General features: G+C 31.0%; 1 protein-coding gene and 1 pseudogene across 1 annotated transcript; both read left to right on the top strand.

Annotated features, from left to right (window-relative positions):
* Positions 1–522: 522 nt before the first annotated feature.
* On the top strand, positions 523–6,216 carry LOC105148591 (uncharacterized). Its single transcript, XM_087408543.1, has 4 exons — positions 523–993; positions 1,165–1,328; positions 1,485–1,611; positions 1,960–6,216. Exons 1-4 carry the CDS (start codon positions 903–905, stop codon positions 2,382–2,384), a joined length of 807 nt encoding a protein of 268 aa, XP_087264669.1. The 5' UTR covers positions 523–902; the 3' UTR covers positions 2,385–6,216.
* Positions 6,217–11,895: 5,679 nt separating this feature from the next.
* Positions 11,896–17,381, top strand: LOC147908856 (uncharacterized; annotated as a pseudogene).
* The last annotated feature ends 3,725 nt before the right edge of the window (positions 17,382–21,106 follow it).

Raw genomic sequence — 21,106 nt, 5'->3', positions numbered from 1 at the left:
ACAAGTTTTTACCTTTTTAAGTTTCCCATATTAATTTTCAAGCTGAACAAATAAAAGCACATATTTGAGATTAAATTTTAATACATATGTTGCCGTTGTTCCTTTTCATGCGCAGCAAATGCAACGGAAGCAATTATATATGAAAAATTTGTATCATGTGACATTTTTGCTGCCGTAGCATTTTTGTTGTTGTGCACGAAAAGTGCTCTTAAAACCAGGTTCACACCTTGACGGAAAGCGGAAAGTGGAAAAGCGGAATCCAATCGGAACTCGCAGTAGTAATAGGCGGTACATTTCGCTTGTCTGCTTCTGTCTTTCCGCAAGTTTTGATTGGCTTCCGCTTTTCCGCTTTTCGTTTTCCGTCAAGATGTGAACCCCATCTAAGACTTAACTGTGAGTGTAAAACTAGGGGTCGAGTTGCCACTACGAATGCTTCGAAACATTCAATAAACATTTGATCCAATCGGAAGAAAGAAATTTATTAATTGACCAATCAAAAAATGCTTCGAAGCATTTATAGCAGCAACTCGACTGCACCCTAGGCCTTAATTCTGCTGAAGGAGACGTCAGATTAAACATAATCATTTGTATTTACAAATGTTTTCTTGTGTTGCTATGTAATGAATAATATTATACAAAATATAGTTTTAATAATTTTTGGTAATTATGAAGATGGCCGATGAATGAATATTAAATGACGGCCAATGAATGTTACTCGTGCAATGTTTCTATTGTACATAGTTTTATTCCAAATAAATTATAATCTATGTGTACAGTGGATTGTATAACGCTTGGGTTCGGGGCGGCTACGCCGTCCCGAATAAAAAAAAAATGACACCTAGCCGTTTGAGGCCTAATCGCCTAGAAGTTACAGTCTAGTCTGCTTGGAATATTCCTAACTCATGAAGACAGTGGGATGTGAGAACAGTCTTTTTAGAGGCAATAAAAGCCCATTTGGAATTTGTAGTGTGAGGATAGTATTTCTAATTCCGCGTAAGATTCAGACTAACCTCCATAGTTGTCAACTTTAACGCTTACTCAGTTCATGGGGCAGAGCGACACTTTTTTCTGCCACATTCATTCATTTCGTGCAAAAACGCATCGAATGAGCCTAATTTCATTAAAATCGATTATCTCCTTCATAATTATCTAATTTTTATGTAGACATCGACGAAATGGTAACCTGTGCAGCAGTTGGTTGTAAGAATTCGTCTAATAAAGGTGTTAAAATGAATTGTTTTCCAAAAAATGCTTATCGCCGAAACGTATGGATAAGAAATGCCAAACTGGAAAATAAAATATTAAATCGCTCTGCAGCATTATGTGAGGTATTTTATTTATATATTTTCCTATTTAATTTTATATTTTACTTTTGAATATGTGCACAACTTTACACTTATTATATTTTAATTTATTTTTGTGTGTTACATTATTATTATATTTTTTCTTGATATAAATAGTAAAATTACTTCCTTATTTTTAAGTTTCATTTTACCTCAAATATGTGGGAAAAGATACGAATCGATGGAACAAAAAAACTTAAGTGTACAGCAGTTCCAACAATATTTGGAGAATTAGTAACTCAACAAAAAAACAAAGCTAAAATTAATCGTAAGTTCAATTTTAACTTTGTATAATTTATTATTCTCTCAGTTTATATTAGAAATAATAAGAATGATATTTAAGTGTGTAATTATTAATATTGAGTCATCTAAAAAGTATCCGCGGTTTTTTGTTCACTAGATGTGTGTTGATGGTCATATATCTAGTGACAAAGTACCGCGGATACTTTTTAGATGATCCAATATATACAAAAAATATAGTAATTAATATTATAGTAATTAATATTATAGTAATTAATATTATAGTAATTAATATTATAGTAATTAATTCAAAGTAATAGTTAATTTTGTCATCATTGTAATTGCTACTAATTAGATAATATTTATTTTTATTCAGAAAATACTGCTAATTTAAATGGAATTAAACAATCTCAGATAATAATATCTAAGACAGATTATGATGGTACTGTTACAATATCTATAAATAATCTGAAAGAAGGTCAATGTAAATCAGATAATCTTCTATCTGATATTGAAGAAGAAAAAGCAGTAACTCATCAAATAAACAAAAAAACTGTTGAAGAAGAAATAGCAGAATCATATAGTGATGGAAACATACAAGACGACACATTGGTTTCAAAACGAGAACGCAGTTTGGATAAACAAAATTTATTGTATATGGAAAAAATTAAGAAATTAGAAAAGCTGCTTCGGAAGTCAGAATCACTACGAATGAGTATGGAAAAGAGATATAAACGTTTACAAAACCAATATAAAAACAGAATTAAGGAATTAAAAAAAAAAGTATGCATTATCGAATAGTTATCCTACAGTTATTTGACAACTTTTGCAGATCAGATACAGTTCTTTAAACAAAAAATATTAAAAAATTCCAAATGATGTAATGTAATTAAAATATATCACTTAAAATTTGTGTGCAGCCTATCAGGATATAAAGAGCTTTCGCAAAGTTCCCCATTCCATCTATTAGAACATTAAATAGAAAATTTGAAAAGTTAAAATTCTAAAGTGGAATATTGTATGAAATTTATCAATTTTTAAATATAAAAGTTTCACAATTTAGTAATAGTACAGATCAGGTTGCCTGAGTCATTATTCTCACTTTACTCACTATTTTGAAGAAGGCTCACTTTTGTTCATTTTTTCAGTAAAAACTCACTATTTTTTGATAAAATTGTATTATTTCTGTATTTGCTATAATTTCTGTCTAATAAGTTGTACATTTTTTAAAATTTTTGCATTTAAAAAGTTGTGCATTTTTTAAAATTTTTGTTTTCATTCCTTTTCTGTGAATAGATTCGAATAATTTGAATCTCATGCCATATATGGTGGGATTTTCTTTTACTAATTATTTAAGGAAGGTTTTTATTTAAGCATTTCATTATAATTTACAGTTATTCCAATCCACTTAAATTAAATCAATTTATTGAGCGCTATAGTCGTGAAAAGTGTTGTCATGTTGTCATATGTACTTGTGCCATGTAAGGTGATAGCTTTAACAGTATGAAAAACTTATTAGAATATGTGATATTACTTATATGTGATATTACAAATGTGTAAAACTTATTGCGATATTATACCAAATAATATTGGGTTGGAGAAAAAGTTCTGTGGAATTTTGTTAGCTCACAATTATATACAAAATATATTTGTTGCGAAATTATCAACTATCTGATGTGAAAGCTTAAAGTTTTTTAAAAGTTCGTTTTTGAAAAATGTTTCTACGACTTTTTGTTACCACTTTTGTTATCAAGTTACACGCGGATTAAATAAAAGAGCATTCTGATTTTGATTACTCATAATGTTAAAAATCATCATATTAATATTATATGTAGTTAATAAAACGGATTCTTAAAGCTGAAACTTTGCTCTATCAAATAATATACTAATTTTTTAAATGTAAAATATGTAGAAATTTGAGTTATAAAAATGTGATATTACTATTGATATTACTTATGAGCAATAGTTATAAGAATAGCAATATCATTTTTAGCTCAAATTTATCTATCCTATTTTTTAAATTGTAATTATATCACTCAATAGAGCAACGATTTAGCTTTAAAAAACTGTTTTTTTTTAATTGCAGATGATTTTTAATGAAGTATATGAACAATCAAAGTCAAAATACTCTTTTTTTACTTAACTCGTGAATAATTCAAGAATAAAAAATCATAGAAACATTTCTTAAAAATGATTTTGTAAGGAAAACTTCAAACTTTCACGATATAAATAGTAAAAAATTTTTACAAATTTTTTTGGCATGTAACAGACCCACAAAGTGAAAAGAAAAATTTCCCTTTTTTTCAGCTCGTAGTTTTCTATATATAAAAATTACAAAACTCACATAAATTCAAAAAATATAGTTATTATTCAAAAGTAGATTTCAAGGTTTAGAAATTTTTAAATTTAAATTTTGTTTATTTTTAACGAAGATATGTTGTATAATTTTGACTAACAAAATACCATAGAACTTTTCCTTCAACCCAATATTAAGGGAAAATTATACTAGAAAGTTTTAAATATGTTCTAATTTTACTGATTATGAAAGACTTAAATAAACTTATAGAATTTTAAGAAACTAGATACCTATATTAAATAATAATTTGAAAATAATAACTTTGTTTCCAGACACTTATTTCATTCCTAAGTTGGTTCAGTTTCTGAATTTAGATGCTATTAGTTAGTAGAAATTTGTCATCTTCTCTGCCGAACGTGTTGAAATGTGTATTCTTAATGATAACGTTTTTAAAATTCAAAAATGTATTTAATGGAATATTAAATGATCATGAAAAGTATCATTGTCATATAATATTCAAAATAATAAAGTGCTAATTCTTAGATATAATTCTATACAATTTTAATCAAATCTAAAACAAATTAGTTTGTTGCTCAATGTTTAAAAAAATTCACTTTTCTCTCATTATTTCGAAATAATATAAAACTCACTATTCTCACTTTTTTGGGAGCACTGAGCCGGCGGCAAGCCTGGTACAGTACAGATAAAGACTCTGTTATTTTAGATGAAATAAATATAACTCAAGGATCAATATATAAACAAATTATATAAATTATTAAAAAAACTGAAGAAATCGGATTATATATTCACGCCGTAATTTCATATATGTGCTTCAAATCAAGCTATGTGGAGAGCATTTAATATTCAAGTACCAAAATATTCAACAATATAAAATAAATGCATTCATTCATGAGACCAAAAGAAGATAGTTTTTCTTTTTTCATGATTGTATGTATGCATTCAAAAGTTTCAAACAAAGAATGTTTAATTATGAATTTAAACGTCAGATCATTATGTAAAAAAGTATAATTTATCAACAAATGTAACACATGTTAAACCAGGAAATTACCAGGGATTATTTAATAAGCAAAAGAATTTCCTATTATCATTATGTCCAAAATTACGTGACAAATATTTTGATAGATCAAAACATTTTCAAAAAATGCGTGTAAAAAGTGCTTATGTTTTAAGTTATGAAATAAGTACAGCATTAGAATATTTAGCTTCTGAAGATTCAAAACCAGAATACATCTATCTCGTGGCAAAATAAATGGCTCTGGTTAAAATTATTACTAACTAAAAATAGTTAGTAATAGAAATAATGAGGGGAATAAGTAAGTGATTTTTTAGTATATTAGCTGAAAAATTCACTTTCAGTGAAGTTTCAGCAAATTTTCAGCAATTTCGCTAAAATTCCAAAACGTGGAATAATTTCAACAACATTTTCATCAGGAAACTTTTTCACCAGGGAATACTGAAAATAAATTTTCGATTGCAATCTTAGTAAATCTACTAATCAAAACATATTTATAATTTTTATTATTTAACAAATATGTTGATAGTTTAATTATCGATTTTGTATTAATATTATGCTTTTCTGAAATGGTTTCCAATTATTTTTATTACCAAAAGTTATAATAAAATTAGTTCGATAAATTCATTTAGAAAATTCATAACTTCGTAAAATTTTTCAGATTTATTTTTCAAATCCTCATCAGTATCTAAACATTTGATTATGATTCGATGAAGGCAAGCCGAAATGTCTATGTGTAATTAATTATAGATTTTTCGATAATAAACGTTTTTATTTTCGCACTAACTGTGCATATAATTCTCATTAGCTCATTATTTGTTTTTATACAATAAGTTACTATAATCAAATCAAAGCAATGATAATACTTTAGGAAAAAGTGTTTCAATATACTGATTAATTATAATAAACTAATTTCAATAATTGATGAAATATCATCAGTTACTGAATAATTAATCAGTTACTAAGTTAATCAGTATATTAAAACACTTTTTAAGGGATGACTTATCGCAATGTTGAAAGCAATGATTTACAACAATCAAATATTAAAAGTTTTAAGTTGAATAAAACAAATAAAAAAATTATCCTATCACGTGTTGAATTAAATATGTATTTTACATCACGTTGCTGGTCATACGTTTTCAGTATAATTAAGACGTAAAAGGTTTGTCGTAATTGCATTAAATATGTCGGCAGTAAAATCAATCCAATTGTAATAAATTGTAATAAAATTGTAATCTAATTGTAATAAATTAAGTAAATTTAGATGTAAATAAATGATACACTTTTCCTTGCAAATAGCAAAACTTTTTAGTTTTTTCATGAAAAAATGTTTAGAAGATATAAAGATAATGTTATATTAACTATAAATTAAATAATAACATTGATCTAAAACATTTATTTGAAGATAAGTTTAGCTATATATATTTTATACTATACCAACATGTCGTAATATTAAACAAAAAAATATTAAATGATGTGCTGTATTTAAAAATTATATGGGAAGTAAGACGATGGCAATCATGCATAATTATATTAAATAACTATATTATTATATTACTGATGTAATTTGTATGCAATTGCAATATAGTTTAAATGTAAATATTATTTTCTTATGATAAATGTTAATATTTATGTTAAAATAATACAAATATTTAATAATTATATTAAAAAAAAAATCGCTGCATCCAAAAATTATATGGGAAGTAAGATATGATGGCAATTATGCATAATTTATTAAATAATTATATTATTATAAAAAAATCAGAGAAAAAAAGGACTATGAGCCAAAAATTATTATATAAAATAAAATAAACCGTCGAAATATAAAAGTTGAACAAAAATAAAAGAAACAAATATATCGTTAAGTAAAAATTTAATATAATATGCTAGCAGTAAACGTTTCGATCACACTCAGATCATTTTCAATGTTAAACATACATATTTATTACAGTCGGTAAAAACAAAACATAATAAATTTTTTATTTCGCTTTCTAAAACAGACATTGGTGACATGAAAAACGAATATTATAATGTTCACCATTATAATATATATCGGAGAAAAGAAACATACGCATAATAATAGCTACTTGTAGTCAATCATTGAAATGCTTATACTGTCAATAGTAGTAAAATGATAAGCTTAAATGTCCTTTGAGGTAAAAACAGAGAACGCATGAAATGAATTTGGTCCTGTAGAATATAATATAATTGAATTATGTCAGCGCGTAAGATTATATTATTATATTACTGATATAATTCGTATGCAGTTACAGTATAATTTATATTATTATATTATTATATATATATTACTGATATAATTCGTATACAGTTACAGTATAATTTAGATGCAAATATTTTCTTATAATAAAATGTTAATATTTATGTTAAAATAATACAAATATTTGATAATTAATTTGTGAAATATACTTTTGACTTTAATTATATTATAAAATTTATTTCTTTTTTATTTGTGACATGCATTGACTTAACGCTCGCAACGCTCGCAAGCATCGTTCGTCCTTGTTTAACATTTGATAAACGATAAGGATGAAATTCCACGAGCGTTGTGAACATTAAATGGAATGCAGTCTGATATGTGTTGATTATGTAATAAAATTTATTTCAATAAAGTAAATTTTTAAAAGTGGAGTAAAAAATGCGTATATGTTCGTAATTTTCGTATATTTTCTTAAAAATTAACACAATGTCATGGCTTATTTCGAGCTATAATTAAATTAATATAATTACAACATTAACAACATTAATAAATTAATTATATTAATTTAAAGTTAATTTAATTACGGCTCGAAATAGGCAATGACATTGTGTTAATTTTTAAGTAAATTTTTATTAATATTTTGTATGTATTTTTACAGATATCACAGATGTTTAAGAATACATCACCTGGGAATTAAAATTCTTTTACAAAATGTTTACGGACATAACTCTTTGAGTGATAGTAATAAATACAATCGTTACTTTTATTAAGGGTACAAACTAGTTAATAAGTTAAAAATTGAATAAAAAGTTAATAATTTTTAATTTAATTTAGCTTATATCAAATGAATTAAATTTTGACTTAACGTAATTACTTTAAAACTTCGATTTATTAACACTTTTCTTTTAAAGTTAAAATTTGTTTTATTTCTTTAAACATTAATATTTTTTTCTATAAAATCTTAAATATTAAAGAATTAGTTCAAAAAAAGCTAAGCATTTAAGAAATATTGGGTCATCTAAAAGTATTCGCGGTTTTTTGTCACTAGATGTGTGTTGATGGTCATATATCTAGTGACAAAGTACCGCGGATACTTTTTAGATGACCCAATATTTTTGTTTTATCACGTCTGATGACTGATACTATTTGCAAATATCTATGTAAAACTCAGTTTTTTATTGCAAAAGAAAAAATTGTTATATAAAAAATTATTTGTTTTTTCATATAATTTACAAATAAAATATTAAATATATTTGATAATCTATATTTAACATTTATATCTATATTGTAATTTTTTTTATTTAAAGTAATCTAATTTTAAGAAAATTAGGTTATTTTGATTTAATAAAAATATTTGCTAAAATTAATTTTTCATTTAATTTGAGTTAATTAATCTTAATTTTAACATAATTTTAACTAGAGAGAGTTTTTTGTTCATGCAACTTTAAGGGTATATTCATACAAACTTGCATAGTCGCATAAAGAAAATTATCCAATCACATTTTACGTGCAATTATGTAAGAGAAATTGGATAATTCACTTCAATTTCATAACATTTATGTAAGAGCGATTGGATAATTTTCTTTATGCATATATTTATGTGGTTATGGAAATTTATATGGATATACAATATTATTAAGGTTATGGTACACATCTTTTAACTATTGGGTCATCTAAAAAGTATCCGCGGTTTTTTGTCACTAGATGTGTGTTGATGATCATATATCTAGTGACAAAGTACCGCGGATACTTTTTAGATGACCCAATATAAACATAAGACGTAAGAATCAGCCAATTAAAATTAAGTGCTGCCGCACACTGTCACGTCAGCGGTACTTATAAAACTTGTCCAGGAATGTCCCTGGCCAAATTACAAATTTTTCCTTACTTCAATAACCGACGGGGCACTAGAACTGCAGGGACCGCCCCTGACATCTTCTCCCCACCTCACGCGCCCTACTAGCATGGAGGGGCACCTTTTTCCTGAAAGCGTTCGGGTTCTAAAAAACGGGACTTGCTCTCTCGCGCGAGCAGCGAGTGTTTTAAGCAGTCAGTTCAAAACCTCCCGGGGTCAGGTCGGGTCGAAGAGAAACGGTTTCTTCCAGAGTATCGTGATTTCTAGTTTAATTCCTAAATTCTACTCGCGTGAGCAATCCAATCTAATCATAGGTACATCTTATTTAACTTTCCTAGTTAACCGCATCTAATTATTAGTTATAACATAAGTCTGGATGTGTGTAGCAACTGCAGAAGTTATAAAATACACTAATTACTTTTGAGCAATTATAAGTACGTATATATAATAATATTAGACGAAACCTCTCCTTTTACAATAAACGCCGCCGCGCGTATACGTTTATCGTTTAACTTGGAGATCGTGTGTGTGAACGAGCGGAATCAGCGCCGGCCAATCATCGAGCACCTACAAGGAGCCTGACCAACCGGAGTCCAGACTGAGCCGCGTGTCCCGCACCACGGACCGAACCACCAGCAAGATTCATGAAGGGATTACCGTAGGTTTCTTCTTAACCGAAAGGACGCGCAACTCTCGATTTGTTACCCGCCATTGGTCCCCGGTTTGTCCAGGTATCAATTACCAACGGTTGGACCTTGGGACGTAACACTGTCTAATAAATGATTGATGGATTTCGTAGTTCGCCTTGCAAACGACGCTATTTTTAATATTTTTTTTGGAACTTTTATGATACTGACATAAGTCGGTTGTGCTTCTTTAATAAATCTAGGATTCTAAAGCGAAGAGCACAGACTCTTGCATAATGCATAACACATAATGCATAAGAAAATATCCATCAATCGAAGCCACTACCTTCATTTTCTTCCTTTCTATGGAATAAAGAACTTTGATTGGTTCAATTTCTTATGCCTTGTCTGTTATGCGTTATGCAAAAGTCTGTGCTTCCCGCTTAAGAGTATAGCCACACAAATTTGCATATCCGCATAAACGCATGCATAAAGAAAATTATCCAATCGCATTTTTCTTATTGTCACATCCGTAACAATTTTAATATGTCCAGTAATTATTATTGAACAGACTTGAAATAATACAAGCACCAAATTTCTAGAGACGTACCTCCTCGACACTTACAGCCGACAGAGCGGTCAATGGAAGAGATTTTTAGGAAGCCCACGGACAAAATGTGGGAGAGAAGGCAGAATAACAGGGCGCGTCATTTAGAGTGGACACGCGCGTAAACACCGGCTCCTTCCTTTGTCTGCTCAATCGCTTTAGTTTTAAGCGCTATGCGCGAATCCTAATTCCAAGTTCGAATATAATTTTTCTTTCTTTGTTTTCAATTTCCAAATTTAAGAGTGTTAGTTTTAACTTCTAAATCTAGAATCATATGTTCCAACTTCTATAGACGTAATTCTTCAATTTAGTTAAGAAATAATATATTTTTGCGTAAAATTAATTAGTGTACCGCGTGAATTAATATTAAATACGCATTTAATTAACCAAATTCGAGTGAATTCCTTTGTAATCCCCACTTTTCTTCGTTAAACCACGTAATCTCGATAATATAATTGCTATAAAATTAGTGAAAAGTGATCATCTATCCGAGAAAGCAGCTTTAGCGAGTCGACGACTGAATTTATCTAGAAAGTTGCAGAGGCTTTGTTGCATCGACCATCTCTTTGACTGGCATTTGAGAGCATCAGAGGGCATCCAACTGAGTATTTCTCAAGGTAAGAAAGCCTCTTTTGCATTTGTCAACTAAACTTTCGCCGTCGATGAATCGCACGAAACATGTGCCCTCCATTTCCGCGTTCATGCGCTTCAGTCGATGCTTAGCTTCTATCAATTAACCCGTACGTCGCGTGGATATGTAGCTATTGTTGTGCATCCGCCTTATTCCATCAACATAAAGAGAGCGGAATAATGAAATGCATTGAATGTTACACTGCGCTACCGATTTCCGAAAAGGAAAATTATTAGGGGTTTTGCATCACTACATTTATTTGGGTTATCCCGAACGTTCGGAACTTGCAACACTCTAGCATTGGTTACATTTCGCGTGGTTACAGTTTGCTCCGAATGCCTCAGAATATTAGAAAGATTTCTCGTATTCTTGGGAGCGACGGAGGAACGATCGTGGAATGAGTCCGAATCTACAATAATCGCTATATCCAGCGTTTACATCTAGCCAATCAGTAAATTGAACAATCTCGCGGTCTCGTCCGACGCGTGGAATCGCGAGTTTCCTATCTTATTCACAGCCTCAGGTTGATTTGAAACCGAGAATTGACCGGATCATCCTGAGACGTAACCCTTATAAAGACATGTAAAATGTGATTGGATAATTTTTTTTATGCATGTGTTTATCTGACTATGCAAGTTTGATATACAAAGGCCTATTCTATAATAGTGTAGTAAACAGTAAGCCGTAAGAAATTAACCAATCATAGTCGATTATTCTTCTCATACTTAACTGTGATTGGTCAATTTCTTACGGTTTATCTGTTCTTGCGATCCTATTGTAGAACAGGCATTATACCGTCCCTTTGAGACAGTGTAACAAAATTCCACTTCGTGCATAAAATTTGCACTATATCGTAGCCACGGAAACACGGTACACCAAATGAGTTCGCTTACCACCACCCTAACAGTACAAAGTCGACTTTAAGTCGACTCTGAGTCGACTATAGCTTCTAGACGTTTGAAAAATGAATGTCCGTAAGTCGACTTCAGACGACTTGGAGACGTCTCTAAGTAATGTCCCATTTTAAAGATGTACTCCCATTGTAAACCGACTTTAAATCAATTATTCTAGGCTGTGGTTCGATTCATGATCACAACGCTCATGAACAGCATTCATTCTTGTTTAACTATAGTTAAACAACAAGGATGAAATGATTCCACATTTAAGCTTGCGAGCGTAAATCGCACTAGACGTCCTAAAGTCGATATTGAAAGGATGTCTGTACAAAGTCGACTTACAATCTACATATCGACGTTTGTGCTGTTAGGGTAGCTATGGAAACATGGTACTGTTATGTTCACACAATATTTTTGCCCTATTATATTTCGCCTTTTGCGCTGTTTTCATCGCTGACGCCACCTCCACATGTAGCAACTCGAGCGTTTTCTTCGGTGAGTATACTGTTACGAGAGGGTCTGCCTTAAGGCAGATCCCTCCTCCTATTACGTGACGCTCCGGATGGAGTAGGGCGAGAGAGGCCTAATCTTTTCGGAAGGAAGCGACCCTCGTTTTCTCTGTTTCCCATCTCGTGCTGAAAGGATCGAGAGCCTGCTGATGGCTTCCGCCGCAACAAGCCACGTGTCTCTGTTAAGTATCTTGATTTTAATAAAATCTTCCAATTTTCGAATTTCCAATTCTTCTCGTAAAACCTCTGACTCTTACAATTACACGTGTGCAGCAAACGCTCTAGGGAGCCGCAGATTCCAATCAATAAATCGTATCGATCATTCTATCTCATTAGAATTATTTCATGAGTAATATATTCTTAAGATTGAATTACGTTCTAGCATCGATCTCATAGCATTAGTCACTATTATACGATTGCATATTCACGAATTTTCCGAGTAGTTAATAGGCTAAACAATTAACTTTATAATTTGTCTCTTCATAAATATATATAAGTTACTCAAACCTATACTATATGGCTCCTAGTCATCTCAGATAATACTAACTTGCGAACATTTAGAGTATTCCAAATATATATCTTGAAACTAACGTAGTTCTAATATTAACACATATAAAAAATAAGAGCATAAAAAACCACAGCACAAGTTATAGTTTGTGATATTTAATTATTATTACATTAATTAAAACATTAAACGTTTCGGCCACAATCTGGCCATCTTCAGTAATTCAATAATATTCTTAAAACGCAGAGTTACATCTAGTTGACATTAAATTCAACAGTCGAGAGTTGTAATTGAATAAACATGTTCTTTTATATGTGAAGATGCTTCATACAGTAATGTTACAACGCCAATTGTCATATCAAGAAAAGTGTAGACCAAGAATTTCCAGATTCTAATTTAAATAAAATTGTATATATTAAAATCTTCTAGTCGGAATATAAAGAAATAGAATCATTACCTTTTGCTGTTTTACAGCAAAAAAACCAAACGATGAATCTCGAGTATTTCTTTTACACAATTAGAATTTTGTCGTGACATTATGTGTTGTTATTTGTCCTATCATATATTTTACCACTATTTATATATCTGAGTCAAAAATTTAGAAAGTTCTAGAATTGTTTATTAAAAGAAAGAGACATCCTTCTTTAGAAGAGGAAAATAAACCTCAGGCAAACCTTCCGTGTCACTTTGCTTATTGATACCACTTGTTTGTCTTTTTATATGTATCATTTCCGAACTTCTTCTTTTCGCTAAAGATTGTTCTATATCTAAAATTCTTATATTATCCCAATCTAATTCATGCATCTCATTCATACGGTGACGTGAAACTACAGAAATTTCGGAAGAAGGTTTTCTTATATCGGCCTTATGTTCTTTAATCCGAGTTTTTAATTTCCTTTTAGTTTGGCCAACATAAGACGATTCACAGTTTAAGCAATTAATTTTATAAACTACTCCGCATTGGTCATTCTTAGGCAAAGAATCCTTTCCTGTCTTAATAAATATATTCAATTTATTCATAGGTTTATAAGCTATATTAAAACCGTACACAAAGTGAAAGTTTTTTAAATTTTTCCGAAACTTTGCCCAAATATCGTGAAAAATTTTTTTGAAGTAACATTAGAGTCACATTCATTATTAATTTCTTTACGATTTTGATCTAAATTAGTTCTGTTTTCCAAAGTTTTAATTCAATTATTTATTGTAGAAAATATAAACTTTAAAGGATAACCATTACTTAGAAACGTGTGAATTAATTCAGAGATGTTTTTTTCATGAAATTTAGGATGGGATAAGAATAGAATTCTATCAAATTGCCCAATAATAACTCCCCTTTTGTGTTCTAACGGATGATTCGAAAAATAATTAAGATATCTCCCAGAATTGGTAGGTTTTTTATAAATATCGAAGATGATATTTCCTTCCTGTCTCATTAATTTAACATCTGGGAAATGTATGCCGTTATCATCGCCAAAGTCCACAGTAAATTTAAGCCTTTCATGATATGAGTTAAACAATTCTAGAACTCTTTCAACTTTTTCTTTGTGTATAGCTAATACAATATCGTCCACATAACGAAAATAAAAAGATGAATTAATGTTATTCTTGGTAATGATTTCTTGTTCAAAATCTTGTAAAACAATGTTCGCCAGTATGGGGGACAAAGGAGAACCCATTGGCATGCCAAAAATCTGTTTAAATATTTTATTATCAAAACTAAAAAATGTAGAATTAATTATAATAATTGCTTTGATAAATTCATGTAAAGGAATCGAAGTCTTATTCTCCATAAAATTCCACCTACGTTCAATGCTTTTTGATACTAATTCGGTCGGAATATTCGTGTACATGGAGACCACGTCAAATGATATAATACTAAAATTTGTATCAATTGCTTTACCATTGAGTTTATTTATTTAAATCAAAGCTGTTTTTAACAAAACTGAAATTTTTTATATTATTATTGTCAATGATTTCCTTTAAGAAAGTCGCCAGTGAATAAAAAGCACTATTAATACAACTGACAATTAATCTTAAAGGGTGACCTTCTTTGTGAATTTTTGGCAAATTTTTTGGTAAGATCTCGGAAGTTCGCCGTCCGAAACATACAATTTTTTATATAAATTAGAATCAATGTACCCCTTATTTTTCCAATTTTTTAATAATTTACCAATTTCAACAGTTATTTTCTTAGTGGGATCTTTTTTGATTGAATCGTATGTAGTATGATCATTAAGAATCTCATACATTTTTTCTTTATAGCTATCTCGACTCATAATTACAGTGGTATTGCCTTTATCCGCTCTAGTAATTAAAATATCCGGATTCTCTGAGATGAATCGCTTAACTTCTCTTACACCTTCGTATAAAATTGTATTTTCAGAAGATTTACTATTACAATTCTTAATCGCTTTAAGAATTTGGACAGTTTCATTCCTAACATTTTTACGTATTTCATCATCCGCCCTAAAAAGATTATATTCCACGTGTTTGATGACTCACGTGTAATACCACGTTGTTAGGTAAATTAAACTGTTGATCTAATTGTAATAAGACTAAGGCTTTATCTGAAACTTTGGCATTGCTCAGATTTATCAGCCATTGTTCATTAATATTACGTATATCAAAATTGCCATTAAATCTTTCAGGAGTGATATTAATATTGTATGATGAATGAATTGTGTCAGGATTCGTGATTTTAGTTGAAACTGTATTCAATTTTAAAGGTGCACAGGAAGTATCACATTTCATCTCAGAGTTCACAAATTTCGTAATATTATAGTTAATACAATTTATATTCAAAATTTCTTGTTTGGCCCGCAGATTAGAGATTTTTTTGTCGATTCTATCTTGTTCCTTTTGCCACATAATGTCAAAGTTAAATTCCTGGACGTAACAGTACAGTCTGGGTGTTGCACTGGTGGGCGATATAGTGCAGCCAAGAATGTGGCGTCGTCATTATGATGTATATAAAGACTAATGAAGGCGGCAAATGCCGCGCACGGCACTTTAGAAGGAACTAAATTTTAGGAGCTTTTGAATCATTCTACGTTGTCAATGAAGTTGGATTAATCGAACTTCATTTGCGGCAACGCAAAAATGGCTACTTGTGCGAAATTCAAAAGAAAAGATTCAGTGATGGATGGAGTGAATTTCGAAATTCCAAAGGTTAGCGTATATTTATGTTTCTATATAATACGATTTTACTATAAAGATATTAGGATAATAATATTACACTAATTAGATTAATATATATGATTATTTATAATTATTGGAGATTAAGTGTACATTTTGTTTTCTAGAAAGCAAAAACGTACTGTAATATGTATGAATAAATCATCTATTTCAATTCTTGTATACATTTATGATTTGGAATCAAAAAATGATACACCGCGTAATGTTATTAGTATTTTTTTTGTTGTCGAAGGTATATACTTGTGGAATGTGCGAGACAATTCTCGAAGAAGATGATGTATATGTCCATGAATATTTAGCGAATTATTCATCGTTTTTTGAAAACACCCTTTATTTATATCCTCAATGTAGTAAGTAAAATTTAAAACTTACCTTTTTTAAAAAAAGGTAGAAAAGTGCGCTAAGAATATACCAAATTATAAAACCTATGTAATATTATCTTTATCTTTGTTATGTTAATGATATGTATTATTTGTATCAAATTAGAAAGTAAAACTCAAATAGTACTATTTTTATCATTTATTTACTTAACTCTAATGATATCTGTCATTTGTATAAAAGATATGATATCAACAATTGGCGCCAAAAATTCTATCAAATTAAAAAATAAAGCCCAAGTGGTACTACTCTTTATTATTTACTTAACTCTAATATCTATTTGTGTATAAAATATAAAAGGTAAATAAAAAATAAAATACAAAAGGTAAAAACGAATAATATATTATTTGAATGTAACAATTTAAATATCTTGTAGAGAGATCTTGGAAACATTGTGCGCCGAAGTGCGATTGACGGAGCAGAACTTTTTGTTGTAGAGCAAGTTCCGTAATAAAGAGCTGGTAACACCAAGGCAGAGGCGAAACTTTGAAGAACTAATAATTGCAGAAGTATCTACACGAGAGCTATTGTGGAATCAAAAGATAAATATAACAAAACGTGACAGGCGAACTGTACAATAGCTTTGGGAGCAAGTGGCTGACGCGACGAATGGTACGTACATACAGTAAATAATCATATTATTAGAGCCGTAGTTCAAATAATGTGATTTTTGAGTTTGTGTAGAAATAAAATCAGTATATTGAAATTTGTATACATGATAATCTCTAATGATGATTGTGTATTATTATAAAAAGATAAACTTAGTAATGTAATACTTACGTAATTATGAATCATAAAGTAAAAATGACAATAAAATTAATATTTGATAACATCTTTTGTTACAAATATTCTTAGCGCACTTTTCCACTTTTGTTTAAAAAAGGTAAGTAAATAATTTTACTTATTACATTGAGAATTAAAGGATGTTTTCATAATAAAAAACCGATGGATAATTCGCTAAACATTCATGGACATGTATGTCATCTTCTTCGAGAATTGTCTCGCACATTCTACATGTGTATACCTTTTGCAAAAAAAAATACTAATAATATCACGCGATGTATCAATCGAAACTTTTCAAATCATAAATGTTTACAAGAATTGATAAAATAGATAATTTATTCACACATATTACGTTTTTGCTTTCTAGAACCAACAAAATGTACACTTAACCTCCAATCTTGATAATTATAAATTATCATATATTACTCTAATTAGTGTAACATTATTATCCTAATATTTTTGTTAATTAAAATTGTATTGTACAGAAACACAAATATACGCTAACTTTTGGAATTTCGAAACTCCAGCCATCACTGAATCTTTTCTTTTGAATTTCGCACAAGTAGCCATACTTTAGTATTGCCGCAAATGAAGTTGGATTATGGCAACGCAGAATGATTTAAAAGCACCTAGAGTCTAGTTCTTTCTAAAGTGCCGCATTGCCACGCGCGGCATTTGCCGCGTCCATCAGTAAGCATCTTTAGGTACTGTTCGCGGCGAAATTTGATGATAATGAATGACAGGTACATCTGCTATATAGATAACTCTTTTTATTGGTATTTATTTATTACAGTATTCCGACTAGGCAGTTGAACAATCTCTAAACTAATGAATGAATATAAATATGAATGCTGTACAGTGGCGCTGTTGTCTAAGTTACTAGGATGACACCACATCACCCCCTTCTTAGCAATTTAAATAATGTTATTATATTATATAAAATTTATTATATAATTTTCTTAAACCTTAGTAACAAAAATATTGTATATTAATCTTTGAATGTAACAGTTTTTCTAGGATTAGTATAAGTCCTTATTTCTTTTGGAGTTGACTCCTCTGTATTATCAACTTCGTAAAAGGCTAATTTAAAGCGTACGTTCAGTAGATATATTCATAGATCTATTCTTAAAATTGCTTCTGAAGATATGATTTGTCAGTCGCTCGATGGTTTCGAAAGGGCCTTTATATGGTAGTTCCAATGGCTTCTTGACCACATCAATTCATGCGAACATGTATACAATGTTTTATGTGTAAATGCTCTTCTTTTAATATGATGAGTGGCAGGTTTTGCTCCGCATGTACTCGCGAAACTTCTCCACATACGATTGGGGCTCGAGGGGCATTTCTTCGCTAAGGAAACCTCACTGGGTATTAATTGTGTACCATAAACTAGCTACTGCGCTGGTCCCAATATCTTCTTTGTGATTCGTTCATAAATCTAGTAGAACTGTTGATAGGGCTTCTACCCAGTTGGAATTGCTGTAACACATAATGGCCGTCTTTAGCGATCGATGTCAGCGTTCAATCATCTCGTTGGATGCGAGGTGGTAAGCTGTGGTCCTAGTTCGATCGTTAAGCTTGATTAACGAGTTGAACAGTAGATGTACGTGTCCGAATTGTCAATCCATAATTTGTGAAGCAATTCCATTTGTTTTCTTCATTTAGGATGCTACGTAGTTCGTCATCGTCGGCTTGTGTCCTGGCCAATTCTGATGCTGAAACGAGTACTAACATGTCGATTGTTTCTATAAAAGTGCATCAGCTATTACATTGCCTGCTCCAGCTATTAGGTGTTGGAATTAATTCGTAGCGTTTTACAAGAGATGGCACAAGCAGTACACTATTTCGTTGTTACCTATAGTTCTGTATACATTGTAAACATCTATCATAGGACGTCATTTGCCGTACATAACCTTTCTTGAAATCATAAATAACAATACTGTATAATTCATTGAATATGTCAAAATTTGTGCCAGATAAAGTGTTTTTGCGGGGAGTTTTGCTTCATTACTTTAATATGAACAAAAGTGCAGCTGAAGCTCATCGTATTTTAGTGGATGTGTATAGTGAACATGCTCTGGCTGAGCAAACGTGTAGGAAGTGATTTGCACGTTTTAAAGCTGGTGATTTCGACTTGGATGACAAGGAGCGACCTGGTCAGCCGAAAAAATTTGAAGATAACGATTTGCAGGCACTGCTCAATGAAAACTCATGTCAAACACTTAAAGAATTATCTACGTCATTGGAAGTTGACTTCTCAACAATAGGAAAACGTCTTAAAAGTTTGGGCATGATCCAGAAGGAAGGACATTGGGTCCCATATGAATTGAAACCAAGGGATATTGAGAGACGTTTTCTCACGTGCGAACTGCTGCTTCAACGGCAGAAAAGAAAAGGTTTTTTGCATCGGATTGTTACCGGTGACGAAAAGTGGATCCATTATGACAATCCAAAGCGCAGAAAGTCATGGGTTAAGCCCGGCGAACCATCAACATCAGTGGCAAAGCCCAATATCCATGGCTCAAAGCTCCTGCTCTGTATTTGGTGGGATCAGAAGGGTGTCATATACTACGAACTGCTAAAACCGCATGAAACCGTTACTGGAGATCTCTACCGACGGCAACTGATGCGCTTGAGCCGTGCATTGAAGCAAAAACGGTCGGAATACTTCGAAAGACACGATAAAATCATCTTGCTGCACGACAATGCTCGCCCACACGTTGCAAAACCGGTAAAAACATACCTGGAAACACTTAAATGGGAAGTGCTACCGCACCCGCCGTATTCTCCTGATATTGCACCTAGCGACTACCACTTGTTTCGATCATTAGCTCATAGCTTGTGCGAGCAGAAGTTCACATCTTACGAAGATTGTACAAAATGGTTCGATTCCTGGATTTCATCTAAAGATGAACAGTTCTTCCGACGCGGTATTCATTCACTGCCCGAAAGATGGTCAAAAGTAGTAGAAAGTGATGGGAAGTACTTTCATTAATGTATTTTTTAATGCTCATGTGAAATAAATAACATTCTTTCATTAAAAAAACGCTACGAATTAATTCCAACACCTAATATATATGTGATTCTGATGGAGAATTGGCTAATAAAATCTAATTGTCATATTTGTCTGGGCGTGGTTTTGTCCGATCTCTGAAGAAATGCAAATGTTAAAGGCTTATGATCCGTTTTAATTATTAGATCTCTTCCTTCTATCATGTATCTGAAAAACTTGATACTTTTATATATGGCGAGTAGCTCGCGATAAGTTGTAAGAGTATTGTAAGAATTATATTTGTTTTGCGTTTTATCTAACTTATGTAAGAAGAAACCAAGAGGTTCCCATTTTCCATTAGCAAGTTTCAATGCAGCTCCGATTGCGAAGCATTGATCTTTAATTAGTCCGATGCATTAGTCTTTAATGAGAGTGTTGCATAATTTTTGGGATAAGCCAATAATGTTCACTCAGTTGCTGCTTGCATTCTTTGAACGCGTGTTCCATTTCGGTCGACCATTTAATTAATCGTTTATCCTTCCTTCTTGCGCCGATTAATAATTTATTCAGTGGCGCCTGTATTCGTGCGGCGATGGAGATGAAACGTCAATAAAAATTGATGATCCCAAAAAATCACTTAGAGTTTTTGGTTTTGGATATTTCCAAATAGCTTCGATTTTCTGCGGTGCAGGTGCAATTCCGTAGCTGACAGTCCAGATACTGTATCTGATTCTGTGCAAAAACATATTCAGCTATGTTTATGGTTAGTCCATATTTTCGGAAATCAAGCACTGTGTTTATAAATCTTTGGAATAATTGGGCATTGCAAAAACCGAAAATCGTTACGTTAAATTCGTATAATTCAAACGGAGTAATGACCGCAGTCTTATGGCGATTTTCTGATGCTACCGGAATCTGGTGATAAGCACGAGTTAAATCTATTGTAGAGACACTTTGCAACTTCGGAAACGATGGGCTATATCTTGAATATGCAGCAAA

Source organism: Acromyrmex echinatior, chromosome 8 (assembly GCF_024713525.1).
Source record: "Acromyrmex echinatior isolate Ae372 chromosome 8, ASM2471352v2, whole genome shotgun sequence".
Lineage (NCBI taxonomy): Eukaryota > Metazoa > Arthropoda > Insecta > Hymenoptera > Formicidae > Acromyrmex > Acromyrmex echinatior.
This window is presented reverse-complemented; position numbering and strand designations above follow the sequence as displayed.